The sequence below is a fragment of the Neopsephotus bourkii genome, unplaced genomic scaffold, assembly GCF_033783945.1.
Source record: "Neopsephotus bourkii isolate Nb327-2 ecotype Australia unplaced genomic scaffold, CSIRO-AGI_Nbou_v1 NB_1767, whole genome shotgun sequence".
In the NCBI taxonomy this organism is placed as follows: Eukaryota; Metazoa; Chordata; class Aves; order Psittaciformes; family Psittacidae; genus Neopsephotus; species Neopsephotus bourkii.
In genome coordinates this window covers 4915062-4930284 of record NW_026902241.1, presented here as the reverse complement: position 1 = coordinate 4930284, position 15223 = coordinate 4915062, and the positions used below count along the sequence as shown (strand labels likewise).

The following is a 15223-nucleotide window of genomic DNA, read 5'->3' as shown; positions in this document are numbered from 1 at the left end:
ATATCAATGCTATTTTGCAATGTTAATTTTAACTTCTTTTAACTTTCTAAGACAACATCTGGGGAAGATGTACGGGACTTCACAAAGGTGCTGAAGAATAAGTTCCGGTCAAAGAAGTATTTTGCAAAGCATCCCCGACTTGGTTACCTACCTGTGCAAACAGTATTGGAGGGTGACAACCTGGAGACGTAAGCTTGATTATAGAGTAATTGCTTCTGGGCTCACTGGCTTATTTCATTAAAAACAAAAAAGTGAAACCCAAGAAATAGTCAAGAGCAGTTGTAGAGCCTTGTGCTGTATTATTTTCCACTAATTGTTTTGCATTATTTGCAGATCTTCCCTGTTTTTTAAAAAGTAAAATGCTTTATACTTTGCTTTTTGTAATCATTTTATCATAAAGCCATGGACTTTAGCAGGTAATGTTAGACTGGGCTGAATGGCTGGTTTACAGAGAACTTTTTGTGGAAACTGGGCTTTTGGAACTTCACTGCTTATTTGGTTATGTCAAAATCCCTAGAGTTAGAAATCTCTGAGCTGATTAGGTTCTTGCAGGCTTCAGAGATGTAGGTGGCCTGATAAAAGAGAGCACTCTCAGCGTCTCCACAGTATTATTTATGGTGCTGGCAGAATTACTCCCCTTGATTTACTCATTTGGTAGTTGTCAGCAAAGGACACTCTTAAAAGAGCAAAATTAAGATGTGTTGACACGGCGCTAGAAGTAGTTTCATGGATTGACTCTCCTTGACATCCTGGAGTCTGTAGTACTCTCATGTTCCCTGAACATACCACTGCTTAGCTAGCAACAGTCAATCTGAAGCTTCAACGTACATGCTCTGCTTGCATGCAAAAGCTCAGTGCCATTTGTACACACTTTGTTTTCATGACTGGAGGACTGTGTATTTTATTTACAATAAGCAAACAAAACCTGTGCATTAGCAGTGTCAAAACCAGGAGGAATTAATCTGCAAACTGGCATTACTGGTGGCCTGGCTTCTGAGGGAGCAGAGCACATTCAAATGTTAAAATGTTAATCAGCAGGGCAGTCTTTGGCTGCCACCAACACAGGAAAGCAAGGGTGCTTTGTTGTGATGAAAGCTTGCAAATGACGCCAGAAATTGGAATGTCAAAAATGTAATCACAGGTCAGGATAAAACTCTTTTGATCCAGTCATGTGGGAAATAAACAGATAAATTGCCAGCATCACGCTGAGGAAACTGCTGGTATTGGTTCTCTCCCCTGCGGGTGGCAAAACTCAGTAATACATTCCTTTAAATAAAAAATAAAGGAAATTAAAAAATCCTAAATAGTCAAGTGTGAGAATGTAATATAATATGCATTTACCTCTGATTATTTTATGCAGAAGGAAAATAAGCACTGATAGCTTTGACTGATGGTGGGGGTTTTGTTGTTCCTCACACACAATTATTTTATTTTTAAATATATTTTTCTAGTTAGTTTAAAATGAAAGCTCTGGTACTTGAGCAGAATTCAAATGGACTCATTATGGCTTATGAACCAATAACGCAAAATATTATTTTTATTTAACAAAACGAAGTATGCAAGTCAGTCTCCTTTCTCTCCATGATACATGACAGTATCTGTTGCTGTCTCTTTTGGAGGTCTGTTGTTGCTGACTCAAATAATCTAGGTGGTTTTCTGCTTAAAATATTTTGTGTTTCTCCAGCTTTCTCTTGCTTAAATGGCACTAAAGTTTTGTTTCATAGTTTCTTTCTTTTTTTTTTTCTTTTTTTGATCTTCCTTACAGTCCTATCACTCTCATCAGTATGTGGCCAGAGCAATATGAGTGAGTATGAAGAACCTCTTTCTCTGAAAGCTTAATATACTGGTTGTTTTCTTTTAGCTGAGTTGCGACTAATCTGATGTGCATGAGCTATAGGGCATGGCTGACCCAAACAATAACCCCCCCATCAGTATTGTGAATTAATTTATCTGTCATCAGTCTAACTTACTTTAAAAATAATGTTGTTTATATCATGAATTGCTTCAGACATGTTCTTTTTATTTTTTTTATTTTTTTTTAACTAGTCCTTCCCAGTCTCCGCAGCTGTTTCATGATGACACACACTCCAGGATAGAGCAGTATGCTACTAGGTAAGAGATGCACAGTTTCTCACCAGTAAATTGCATTTTCTGATTGATTCCTGCAGATTTTAATATACCCTACTAGCTGGACATTATTTATTAAAAAGATACAATTCTCTGTAATCAGAAGTAAGTATAATGTTTTTAAATCATTAGTTTCTGAATAAAGTCATAATAAACGTAAAATAGTTGCATTAAATCTGTTGTCTGTTATCCAGAATTGAAAATACTGCAGAATTACATAGGTGACTTGTAGGCATGTTACCATGAACTAGATCTGTTTGAGATGCTTCAAAGCAGACATGATCTAAATGGCCTTAGTCACTTAGAAGCTTGTCCTTACCTTCAGGGGAGGTGTTGTAGTACAACATCCCACCCCAGCCAAGGTAGGACCAGGTGATCAATGCAACTTCATCCTGTGTCTTGCTTTCATTTATCATCTTCCTTCAAACCTGAGGAATGTACAGATGTGCAAGTTTTCTTCATGCTAAAAGATGACACCAGAATTCCCAATTCTTTAGATGCCTATAATAATGCATAACGCACTTGCAAAAATATATGTGAAATTAAGATATCTTTACAGTAAAGGAAATAGCTCTGTTTGGTGCAGTTGAATATATGTGCACATCATTGAGTGGTTCTAGATTTTTATGTATTTATCTTACTGTGCATAAGGTATATCTTTCCTAGAGACCTGAAAAGACACAAAAATTCTGCTGTGATTTTAAAGAGCTATATGACTTTATATATACAGTATAATAATCTAGTCCTTTTAGATTAATTCCTTCTAGAACAAAGAAGCATAGGCAACGACTCTCTGTAATTACACTGTTTTCTGTGTTGTTTTCCAGGACTCGTCTGTCCACAGTGTGATGTTATTTGCCAAGCATAATTTCAGATGTTGCATGTGCTGTATTTAAAAAGTGTTCATCCTTTTTTGTTAGTCCAGCTTTATAAAATTCAAAAAGAAAGCCATCTGTGAAAACATCTCTTTAAGTAATTTTACCATGACAGTTGTGGTGATACTAATGATAATTATACTACAGCTAGAAAATGTTCTCTGTTGTTTGGCAAGTAGAATTAGTTAATCATTGTACAAGTTTCTCATAAAAGTCCTATGGATTATAGGGTTTTGTCACAAAATCTAGGAGTTTATTCTTATTCATATGTACCAAGACTGCCATATCTGAGCTGTTTCTAAGCAGAATTGATCTTCGCACTGACTCTGTTCAAGGTGTGCAGCATGTTTGTTCCCTGAAAGTTGTGGTCTTTCTCTGGTTTTCAGACTTGCACAGATGGAAAGGACCAATGGCTCCTTCCTCATGGACAGTAGCTCCACCACAGGAAGCGTGTAAGTAACTCATTAAGGCTGCCAGAAGCTTTGGTTATAGATGCATGTCACAAACTTCATAAGTTGTAACACAGGACCTACTTAGTCCCAGTGACAATAGCTAATAAGTATGACCACAAGGATGCCTGCATAAATTTCATTATTCCAAGCACCAATTGTAGAAATAGGTGGTGTTCACTTGATGTTGTAAGGGAACGCTACATTTGTCAACAGTTCTGCTTCAAAAGAGTGGATATTACGTGTGACAGGAAAAAAGTCGCAGCTCTGTAAGTTCTAGTTGGTATTCCTTTTCTGCTTTTATTACAGCATAAAGAAAAAAAAATTCCTTTGTCAAAGGGGACAGTGGAATGGGTCAAAAGGTTCTGCCCATTCCCATGACAATGAAAAATAAATCATCTATAATTTGAAGCTTCTGCAGAGCCTGAACAGTGAGCTGTTACTTGTTTCTGTTTCATTTTGCTGGCTGCTGAGCATCTCTTTATACGTGGGGATACAAACACAGTCCTACAATAATTTTATCAAGGCTATTTTTTTTTATTATGTGTCACTTTTATTCTAAAATCTTTCATTAAAATACATTGATGAATCTGGGAAGCACAGAATCCTTTGAATTACTGATGAATTAAATATGGGATTTTTTCCAGGGTAAAAATAAATGAATGTTTTAACTTCACTGTATCATTGGTTTTATTAATAAAATCAGTGTAGTAGGACTCTGTTTCTTTTAATTTATTAGTGAATGTCATCATCCTTTTATAAAGGAAGCAAAAATTGTTCATGTTCAGTTTAAGTTAGAAAATGCTTGTGTTCTCAATAATGTATTCATTTACTTTTTAAAATCAAATAATGAAATTATTCTACCTATGAATATACTAACAATTTGTGATTACAAATACTTTGCTTCTGAGAAGCACATGTGACCACCTTTAAATGTTTCTTCTTTCCTGCTTACTTAACTCTATTTACATAACTAATTAAGTTTTTTTCATGTGTAACTGTTTTTATGTGTTTCTGTCATTGGTGCACTCATCAGTGAAAGAAATGCAGCCAAAATGGTCCCTTTTGAGTTCCTTTCCAAAAAAAAAAAAAAAAAAAAAAACCTGTTTGGGTTATGGGATGGTTTCATCCCATACTGTCATTTGTCAGAAAAGCTGAAAACTTCAAAGCAGCTAAATGCCCATATGCTTGGTTGAGCTGTTGATTTTACAATTAATAAGTCTACTCATATACAAAGACCAAACAACCGTCCATCCCAAAGGTAAAAGTGGGGTCTATATGCTTCATTTTTACTGGCAAATTAGCTTTTGATTTTAATGCAGTTTCCCTGCTCACCTATAAAAATGACCTTTAGTTTAAGAAAAACAATGAACGTTGTGAACTTGTACGCCAACATGCAAGAGGGACCTCTGAATTTGGGTCTGTCCTCTTGTCAAAATGGGACTGTCACACAAAGTATGCAGAGATTTAGAGGCTTAGGAGGACAAGAAAGTAACTTTGTACCCAATGACATCTTCCATTTTATTTCCAGATAATAGTGTATTCTTTTACTAAGCTAAATACTGAAGTACTTCACAAATTCTTCACTGGGAAGCCTGTGCCAGTGCTTGACAACCCTTTTGGTGAAGAAATTTTTTCCAGGGGTGTACAGAGCTATGAAGTTTGGAACCCAGTTTGGATTATATGCCATCTACAACTGGAACATTGGGAATTTAGGATTATAGTTCAGCTCTAATCTTATTATTTAAATACATTTTGACATAGAAACGAGCGTGGTGCAATTATTCTATATAAACTGAATTTGAAGGAGGAATCTGAAATGTGGATGCACAATTTTTCAGATCAGATTGAACTTGTAATTGGAGTTGTTCTGTAATCTTATTTTTATTGGTCCTCAAGATACCTTCAGTTTACTGTGAACCTAGAACAGAGGCATAGTTGCACAAGTTACTGCTTTGGTCTTGTCGGGTTCACAAGTTTGTCAACAGTATTTTTAACACTCTATGCTCCAGAGAGCATGTGTGAGAAGTCTTCTACATATGAATGACAATAATAGAACTTCTTCTGTGAGTTAAACATCACGAGGTTGAGGTTTTTTGCAGGAATATGTTGCAATATGTCATTTGATTAAGAAAACATACTTCAAGAAAATTTGTTGGATTTCAACTAGCCTGTTGTCTTAAATGTCATTATGACTATTTCTGTCTCCCTAATTATGCTCTTCTAGCCCTAGCCTCCCCTAAAGGTACATTAATTCTATTAAAAAACATATTTTCCTCAATTAGAAAAATATCTGTAGATAGTGAAGAAAAGTCATAGTCCAGTATGTCCATCTTCTTCACAAACATTCTAATGCTCTGATATGTGAGTTTTCTGGTTTAAATACATTGAATGAAAATCTTTTTCCTTCATGTTGTCTTCTCCATACATTACGGAGTTCTAAATGCATAGGCTAGACTGTTGTGATGAATTTTCTTTGGCTTTATTTCCCATTTTACCATCTGAAATCTCATTTTGCAGTTTTCCTACTTTTTTAATCATTAAGAATCATAAAAATAATACACTGATAAAAATTGACTGTTGGGAAATCTGAATTTTTCTTTCCACAGCATAGTCTCGATGCGAGGGAAATTATATTTATTTGTGTTGCAGATAGAATTTTGCCTCTTGCTTCCTCCATGCATAATGCATGTTTTGGAACAGAGCTCTTGAAAATATATATCCACAAAGAGAATAGGATATTACAGAGCCCATTTTCTCTGGATTTCCTAATTGGGCTGCTCTTTTCCTTTGAGGTGTATTACTTGTAAGTCTGACCTGAGATATCATTTTCACTGCTTTCTACTGCGGTGAAATGCTGAAAAGGAACTGCAGTCTTTGCTGTTGAATGACTTTGTGTACTTCTAGTTTTTTCTCAAAGAATGCAGGGTCTTCAGGATAATAACCACCATGAAAGGATGAGGAATTTGATTTGAAATTGTGCTTTTACTTTGGTTGCTGATTCCCATCTCTAACCACTTCTGCTGAAGGGAGTCACAGATTCTCAAACTGAAAGTGTTTGCATGGCATCAAGCATGTCTCACTCCCTTATGTTGTAGGTCATTGTGAGGCCCTGCCTTGGGACTCCCTTGTTACTAGTGAATCTGTTAATTCAAGTCATGAGCTTTGCTACTGCACGTTCAAAGTTCTGTTTTGAACTAGTGATTTTGGAAGATAGACCAGAGGTGGAACACACAGTAAAAATACACTTTTTTTTTCAGACGACTTAAGTTTTCAGGCTTTTCTTTCAGCATGTGAAAAAAAATCTGCTTTCAGCTTCTAGGTGTGATGTCTAAAAAAAGGCTGGTCAATATTCAGTCTGTAACTTAAACCACTTGATCCCATGAACCTTTTTGACAGCATCAACAGCTTTGCACAAAAGAAGGCTGTATGTGTAGTTACACTGTACCACATAATTATTAAAACAGTGGTTTGAACCGAGGATGATAAAGCTGTATTCTCTTTGCAGTCTGCTTTAACACCTATTTCTGTGCACTTCTCGTTATTAGCCCTACTGTGCACCATAGAGTTTGAAGCCTCAAAAAGGGGTTAGTTACATCACGTTGGCAAAACATTAGTAAGGGGTGGGTTTTTCTTTTTATCAAGATGGTTAACGGGTGGAGAAGTACCATGAGGCTTTCATGATCACATTAGGACCTGATCCAAACTCCATTAACTGCATTAGCCTTTGTTTTAGTTTTAACTGGACTAATGCAAAATAACAAAGAGAGTGATGATATCACTCAAGAAGTGGAGAAGAGCAAGCAATTAGAAGCTTTTTTCTGTAGGTTAGGTAAAAAATGGAGCACTGTTCTGTTTCTGTTTCAGCTAACACTATCAGATATTCCCTGTATTTTTGAGGGACTTAAATGCACATACAACCTCAATCACATTTTAATTATGTAGCTATACTTAATGAAAAATTAATTACCCTTGTTCATTTGAATAGGAAGATCCATATTGTCATTTCTCCTTATGAGTGTGGTACTGACTACAGCCAAGACAGATAAGAAATAAGTGTGCATTATTTCCTTTAAACTTTAGACTTATTGTTAAAAGCAGAATAATTCACTAATTAGCTTCCTTTTTCAATTTTACATGTAAACATTTTGCAACCTAGTAGTTAATTACAGAAGACAGGACGAAGGAAAGTGATATGCAGTCAGGGCTGTTCATAACTCTTTTTAACCTTTATATCATAAATTAACTAATGTGCAATAGAATGCCATGAACTCTGAAAGTGTATAGAACTTTCACAGGCCATAATTTTTCTTTTGTTTGTTTGATTTTGGTTTTCTAGTTATAATGTTACTTAATGCACATTTGTTTGATTGTAATAGCTTAGATTTTAAAATCTCGATGACGAGACTGAAAATGGAAGACCACATCGTAGCTTTGGGTAGATAGTGAAAAGTTATCCTTGGGAAGAAATAGTTTAGTGTTGTTCTACCATACGATGACTTCATAAGTCATGCAGTCTCTGTTTTGTAGTCAAGCAAAGAAGAGATTTAAGGCGTGTTCTCTTTTAGCATTCCTACTGCTGCAGCAGTTTATCTCTTAAAAACACGAATAGTTGACATTGTTTAGACCCAGCCGGTAATTCAGCACTATGCAGCCATTTGCTCACCCTCCCCTTTCCCCATTCCAGGGGGGATGGGGAAGAGAATCAAAAGAATGTAAACCCCACAGGTTGGGATAAGAACAGTCCAATAACTGAAGTATAATACAAAGCTACTGATATTAATGATAATAATAAGGGAAATGACAAGGGGGAAGAATATAAAACTAATAGGGGAAAGAAAAAAAAAATAAACACAAGTGATGCACAATACAATTGCTCATGACCTGCTGACTGATAACCAGCCTGACCCGAGCAGCGATCGGTCCCTTTCAAGTAACTGCCCCCAGTTTATATACTGGGCATGATGTGCTGTGGTATGGAATACCCCTTTGGCTAGTTTGGGTCAGGTGTCCTGTTTCTGCTCCCTCCCGGCTTCACGTGCCACCCCTCCCTCACTGGCAGAGCATGAGACTGAAAAGTCCTTGATCAGGGTAAGCAGTGCTTAGTAACAACTAAAATGTCGGAGTGTTATCAACATTGTTCTCGGACTACAGCCAAAACATAGCACTGCACCAGCTAATAGGAAGGAGAAAAAATAACTGTTACAGCTGAAACCAGGACAATAGTATATATTTTTTTCTGCTCTTGATTTATCCTTCTTGAGCAAGTGAACTCTTTTTAGTACATGGTATCCTTCACTTCATATCCATCTGACTTTTCTTAAGGACAGAATCCGGCAACTGGGAAAGAAAGGCACACCTGTACAAAAGCAAACTCATTTGGGCATTATAGCATAATTGAAAGTGTCAGGACTTCTGTATCTCCTTACCAGAAGGTAATTTCTATGTGAGTCAGGAGGAGGACAATGTTATAGTTTATTTCTATCCCTGCATCATTAAGGAGGAGGATGAACTACCCTTGAAGAGTTTCAGGGTATCACATGTGTATATCAAAATGGGGAAAACCCCCTGGAAATGAAATGCTCATTCAAAACCTATAGCATTATTTTTGCAGCATTGTCAGTACTTTTGTGCAGTGCACAGTGTTAGCTAGATACTGGGCGAGTCGTTCTTTTATGACTTCTTGGAGGATTCCGTGGGGAAATTTTTATCTCTAATTTTATGAGGTAAATTGAATGCATCAAAATAATCTCCTAAAGACTTAAAAATGTCACCTATTTGTGGTAAAAAACTCCAAACAAACAACAAACAAACAAAAAAAACCCTACCAGATAGCTTCTTTGGGTTTATCTATTTTTAAGGCATTTCAAATCAGTCATCTTTGATTTATACTATCTCTGATTCTTGCTTTCACTATTTCTTTTCAAGCCATTTGTTCTTTATGCATACATTAAAATAAACTGGTCTTTTACACTGCTGCAGATCAATCTTTTTCCTTTGTATTGTCTTAGATGTTAGTTGGGTTTTTCACCAGTATATTTTTTAGGCTTATTTCCTGCTCTCTTTGTCCTTTTTTACAAACAAACAAACAGAACCCCTCAGCTTGACAAAGACGTTTGCTCCCATAACAAATTGTTTTACTGCTCTGCCTTTATCTGTGTTGTTTTGTTGCTCTAGAGAGGATGAGCATGCCCTTATCCAGCAGTATTGTCAGACGCTGGGAGGAGAGTCGCCTGTGAGTCAGCCACAGAGTCCTGCTCAGATACTCAAGTCAGTGGAAAAGGAAGAGCGAGGAGAGCTGGAGCGCATCATTGCTGACCTTGAGGAAGAGCAAAGGTCTCATAATCATCCTACCTGATGTCTGAATTTTCACCTTGTTGTCTGAGCCATGCATGTACTGTGTATATTTGTTGGAGATGAGAAGAGATGGACCTAGGAGTCATGATTTTAGCCAAACATATAAAATCAATCAAGGCATATGTTGTGCAGAGCCTAACTGTTACATAGAAGAGGGTGGGTCTGTAATAAAATACCTTATTTTCGTCCCTATTTCCTTGGTTTATAATTTGGCAGTTTTACCCCCTAAACTACAAGTCAAGACATTGTTTTTGTGTAAGCTACTTGTGTTCTTAGATGGAGGTGATGATAATATCATTCGATCTAAGGAAGTTTTAGGAAGTTATTTTTATTTTAATTTGCTCAAGTGAGAATTCTCCTCTTTTCAATATATCAGGAGTCTACAGATAGAATATGAGCAACTAAAGGAACAACATCTTCGTAGAGGAATAAACCCTCTTGCTTCACCTCCCGACTCCATTGTGTCACCTCATCATGCTGAAGATGCTGAGCTCATTGCTGAAGCCAAACTCCTAAGGCAACATAAAGGTCGCCTGGAAGCAAGGATGCAAATACTGGAAGATCACAATAAACAGTTGGAGTCTCAGCTTCACCGGCTACGGCAGCTACTTGAGCAGGTAGATGGACACTGATGTTTTTCCCCTTTGCTGTTTCTGCACTATGGATTTCTTGGTGGAAACCAAACACTGGAATTTTACTGCAGATATTTTCACTACACTAGCTTGGTCTCTTGCAGTCAGTCATGCATGAAGAGATATTCTCTAGTATAAGCCATGGTGAAAGTCAAATAACACAAGATGATTACAAGTGCTGGAGTGATTGCGGTAACTTATGAAACATTGAGCATAACTCAGAATCACAGACCAGCCCAGGCTGGAAGGAACCTCTAAAGATCATCTGATCCAGCCTTTTCTGGGAAAGGGAGCCTAAGTGAGATTACCTAGCACTCTATCCACTTGCATCTGGAAAAGCTCCAGTGAGCAGGACTCTACTATGTCATAGAATCATTGAATAGTTTGTGTTTGAAGGCACCTTCAGAGGTCATCTAGTCCACCACTCCCTGCAATGAGCAGCGACATCTTCAACTAGATCAAGCTGCTCAGAACCACATCCAGCCTGGCCTTGAATGTCTCCAGAGATGGTGCATCTAACAGGTCCGTGAGGAGGTTTTTCCAGTGGATGATTGTTCTTACTATAGCAATTATCCTAAACAATACTCTGCTTTAGAAAGGGAAAATATAACCACTGGAAGGGCTTTGTCTAGGCCAGGCAATGGAAAGGTTTTTAAAAGCTAATCTTCCCAGAGCACTCCTTTCTGGAATTGTCTTGACTTTCCCTGTAACCATTGCTATGGTACCTTTTCATCCTTCAGTGTGATTTTATTGTTACTACTGTTATTAACATCCCTATGAGAACACAATTGTATCTTGGGTATGCTGCAGTAGATTTTAATGAATTAAAAAGCAAGGGAAAAAAGTATACATATACCCTATTCCAAGTAGTGGTGCCAGTTGCACCCTGTATATGAGTTCAGTTTCCATATTTCCTTAAATAATTTATCTGTTGTCATGATTAGTCACTGAAACCTTTCTTAGCATGCCAAAGACAGATGGCCAAAAATACATCCAAAATGCAAAAGAGCAGTTTGTTTACATTAAAAATCCAGTTCCTCTTCAGTAGCATATTAAGAGCAATAAGCTACAGCAAAATGATCTGCACACAAGATCTGCAGAAGACAAGAACCTTTTAGCAAATGTCAGTAACTAGAGTTTTTAGGGATTTTTGTTGGGGGCAGAAATGTTGGTTGGTTTTGAAGCCAGAATAGGTACATCTAGATTATAAAAATAACAGCAGCAGCATCTACAAGGTGTTGCTAGAGATGTTAGTTTGTAGATCATGTGTGGAATTTCAAATGATGAAGAGAAATTCATATGAATGTTTTGTCCTAACTAATCATTACATTTGGGTCAGAGTACAGTAAGCCAAATGATTTCTGCATTTCATGAGTCAAGCAGGTGGCTGTATGTTGTAGAGGATTTAACTAAGCCAAGAAGCAGACTACGTAAACCAGGTATCAAAATGGCGTAAGCTCTTGCTGTGTAGATCCTACTGTCATTACAGTGATAAAGATTTTTGTTTGTTTCTTTGTTTCATTGATTGACTGTCACTTTCCTAGGCAGTTTTGGCTTAATTGCATTAAGATGAGTTTGTTCCAGTGGCTTCTCTACTCCTCTAGCAGATATTTTTTTTTTGTTATTGTTACTGTTGTTACAGCATCTTTAATCGGCATTTGAGTAGCTTAAATATTTCACAGGTAAGATAAAAACTGATGTAACTGTTAACAATAATTCATGAAGTATCTTGAGAACTATGACCAATACTAAGTATTTAAGAGAAGGGGTTAAAATCTGATAAGAAACAGCTATAGAATAGAAAAACAGAAGTTCTGCCATACCCCCAGTTGCTTTCAGCTTAGCACGAACATGTTCACACTTTAAAACTTTTTTTTTTTTTAATGTAGCTGTGGTTAGTCTTATAATTTTGTAATCTTTTCAGTATCCTTGTAACACTCTTGGGACTTTTAGGGTAGCGTGTTGAAGTGAGCAGGCAGAACGGCAGTAGTTTCTTATCAGTTTTGCCTTTGGATTTTTCTGGACATTCTGCAGCTTTTGGTTTCTGATAGGGAAAGGTAAATCAGAATTGACTATTTTCAGTATTTCTGATCATTTATACCTCATTTATTGTATGCTGTTGTTTATTTGCTTCCTGTCCAAAATCTCCTGCCCCTGTGGGAGTCATGCCATGCTTCTGATTGTTCCAAGTGCCTGTTCCTGTTTTTCTGTCTTTTAATGAAGTGGCTGGTACAAAGTCAAGTAGATGAAAAGGTCTGTTTTATAATATATCTGTGAGTTTTCAGTGTACCTTTTTTATATGCTTTATTTAGGTGTTCCCCTCAACAGGATTCAGAATTCGTAAATAATTCAAAATTTTTAGTATAGGTTCTTTGCAACTCCTTTATTAATACAATTTTGAAGTGGCACTGACTCCCATTACTGCCCCCTGAACTTTCTCAAAAAAATGATCATTTTTCAGCAGTTTGGTTTTCTGTCACCTAGACCATTACTGCCTATGGAAGTCTTTAATTCTTTCACTGCTTGGGGAAGGACCTTATCAGATGCCAGCTGAGGATCTAAATATATTTGCTTATTTATTTGCTGTCACAATTATTTATTTTTTTTTGTCCATATAAGGAATACCTTTTCTCATTAATGAAATGGATAATTTACATTTAAGGTTCCTGTAAGTCCCAATGTCAAAACCTATAACAACTCTGTAATTCCTGTGTTAATAATTACTAGTATTTAAGGACACAACTGTCTTACAGCTGTTTCTTTGCTGTGACTGGCATTTCCTGGCATCTCTGTTTCCTGTTAACAGTAAATCTCTCCATTTCTCCACTTAGCCTCCCAACTGTTTTTTGGGTTAATAACTTGCCACTGAATCTAAAATACTAAGACTTTTTTCTCTAAAAGATGTGGAGTGAGTCTATCTGCACTCAGATATTTGGGTAGAGAGTTAATGAAACTCAGAAACTTTTCTGCAGTCACTGTTTAGTCTAGATGAGAGCATTCTATGACATTCTTTAGAGAGCACCTTTAGCAGAAATATGCATGCATCCTCACTGCACACTTCCCTACTTCAGGTCACCATTCTGAGGTTACCAGACTATTTTTATTTCAGCAAGCCCAAAGGACTGGTTGCTGTCACACAGCGTTGTCATTTTTGTCTACCTGATTGATTATAGCGCCAAAGAGGAAGGTGAAAAAGAACTGGCATGTGATAGCTTTGATGCCAACATGTTAATGATACAGAAGAAAAAAAAAAAGAATCCAGTTTCAATTTTTATTCTTCCACCCTTTTAGATACTGCATGTACAAAGTAGAAGTAAGACCTATTATGAAGAGCATTTAAAGTCTTTGGATTTTTCTCTGCTGGTCTCAGCTATTGAATAGAGATTTCATATTGGATTTGATAATGAAGTTAATGGGAGCTAAAATCATCTGTCAGTGGCTACATGATCAAACTCAAAGACAGAGTAAATAGGGACTGCAGCTCCCTCTCCAACTGAAAACAGAGGAGCAGCTTTAAAAGAATAGAGGAGACTTTGTTTTGTAGCTGAGAGGATAAGTATGGAACACGAAACTTCTGTAACGGATATAGTAAGGGAATTATGGCAATTTTGAGGTTTTCTGTGATCTGGGGAAGGGGCAGGGGAAGAAGCACACCCCTTTTTGGTTTGATTTGATTTTTACCAAAAGCAACAGAAGTCAAGGGAAGAGTGGGTATGTCTTATCTATTCATTAAGCCAGAAAACACTTGAGGCTTTTCTTTGAGAAAGACACCAGTAGGAGGCACGGTGAAATAAAGCATTGCAGGTCTAAACTCGTTAAAATAAATATCTCCTTTGAAAAGCTTTAAAAAACTGCTGTAATACAAAAAAAATACTTCAATTTCAGAAGAACATATCTATCCCTTCATATTTTTGTTTTGCATAAGAGTTCAGAAACTCACAGAAACTGGACTTCTCCCTCATCCCTATAGAAGCATGTGCAGTATCCCTGCTTTTATTTATTCAAGAAGCAGCCTCAGGCCTATAGTAAAATCTAGGGTAATTTTCTTATTATTTCTGGCTCATGGGTTGTCTGATGGGTTGTTCTAAATAAGAATAAGTGAACTTCATGATGCCTGTAGGGACTTGATAATGAAAGTGATCAGATTTTGAAGGGTTATTCAACTAGGGTCAAGTAGAACATGATTTGCTACATTTTTTTCCCTTGGGTTCTCTCCTAGTAAAACTGTTAAATCATGTAAAATACATGCAGCTATATCCTCAACTGTTTTGCATTTAATGTTTTTCAGTATCTGGTTATTATATTGAGGCATTTCTGCCCTAGCAGAACCCTTCCCTTTCTGCTCCAAACCACTCTCTTCATCTGCTTAACTGTATTTTCCTGGTTTTTGGAAGAAGTGGGTTTTGGTTTGTTTTCACTTTTCCTGTTACTGCAGTCACTGGAACTATGTCATGTAATATTAGTATATTTAAATTAAAATTAAGTCATCAGACATTGTCCTCTGATTAGAAGGTGATATGGGGTTTGGGTTTGAGTGGGGGAGTTTTTTTGTTCGTTTGTGGTGTCTGGGTTTTTTTAATTGGACTGGAATATTTCATTCTGCCTGCTGCAACAATATATGGTACATCAATATAAAATATTCCAAGTATGTTTTGTTTGCTCTCAGTTTATCCACTGTTAAGAGTCCTCATGCTCTGCAAGGCTCGTCATTTGCAGTAGTAATCCTCAGTGGTACTAAATAACCTTCACTACTAACTCATCATTTAAGTTTGTAGGCATCTCC

The 15223-nt window shown here is 36.8% G+C and overlaps 1 protein-coding gene across 6 annotated transcripts in view; it reads left to right on the top strand.

Moving 5' to 3' along the window:
• UTRN (utrophin) overlaps positions 1-15223 on the top strand; it is a 369401-nt gene that overhangs the window by 344362 nt on the left and 9816 nt on the right. For 5 of the 6 annotated variants that reach the window (XM_061378712.1, XM_061378710.1, XM_061378713.1 and 2 more), the window contains 6 exons: positions 52-188; positions 1766-1804; positions 2047-2112; positions 3389-3454; positions 9629-9787; positions 10185-10425. In XM_061378712.1, the coding sequence (XP_061234696.1) occupies positions 52-188; positions 1766-1804; positions 2047-2112; positions 3389-3454; positions 9629-9787; positions 10185-10425 (708 nt within the window). The remainder of the gene's footprint in view (positions 1-51; positions 189-1765; positions 1805-2046; positions 2113-3388; positions 3455-9628; positions 9788-10184; positions 10426-15223) is intronic. The other variant, XM_061378711.1, reaches the window with a different exon arrangement.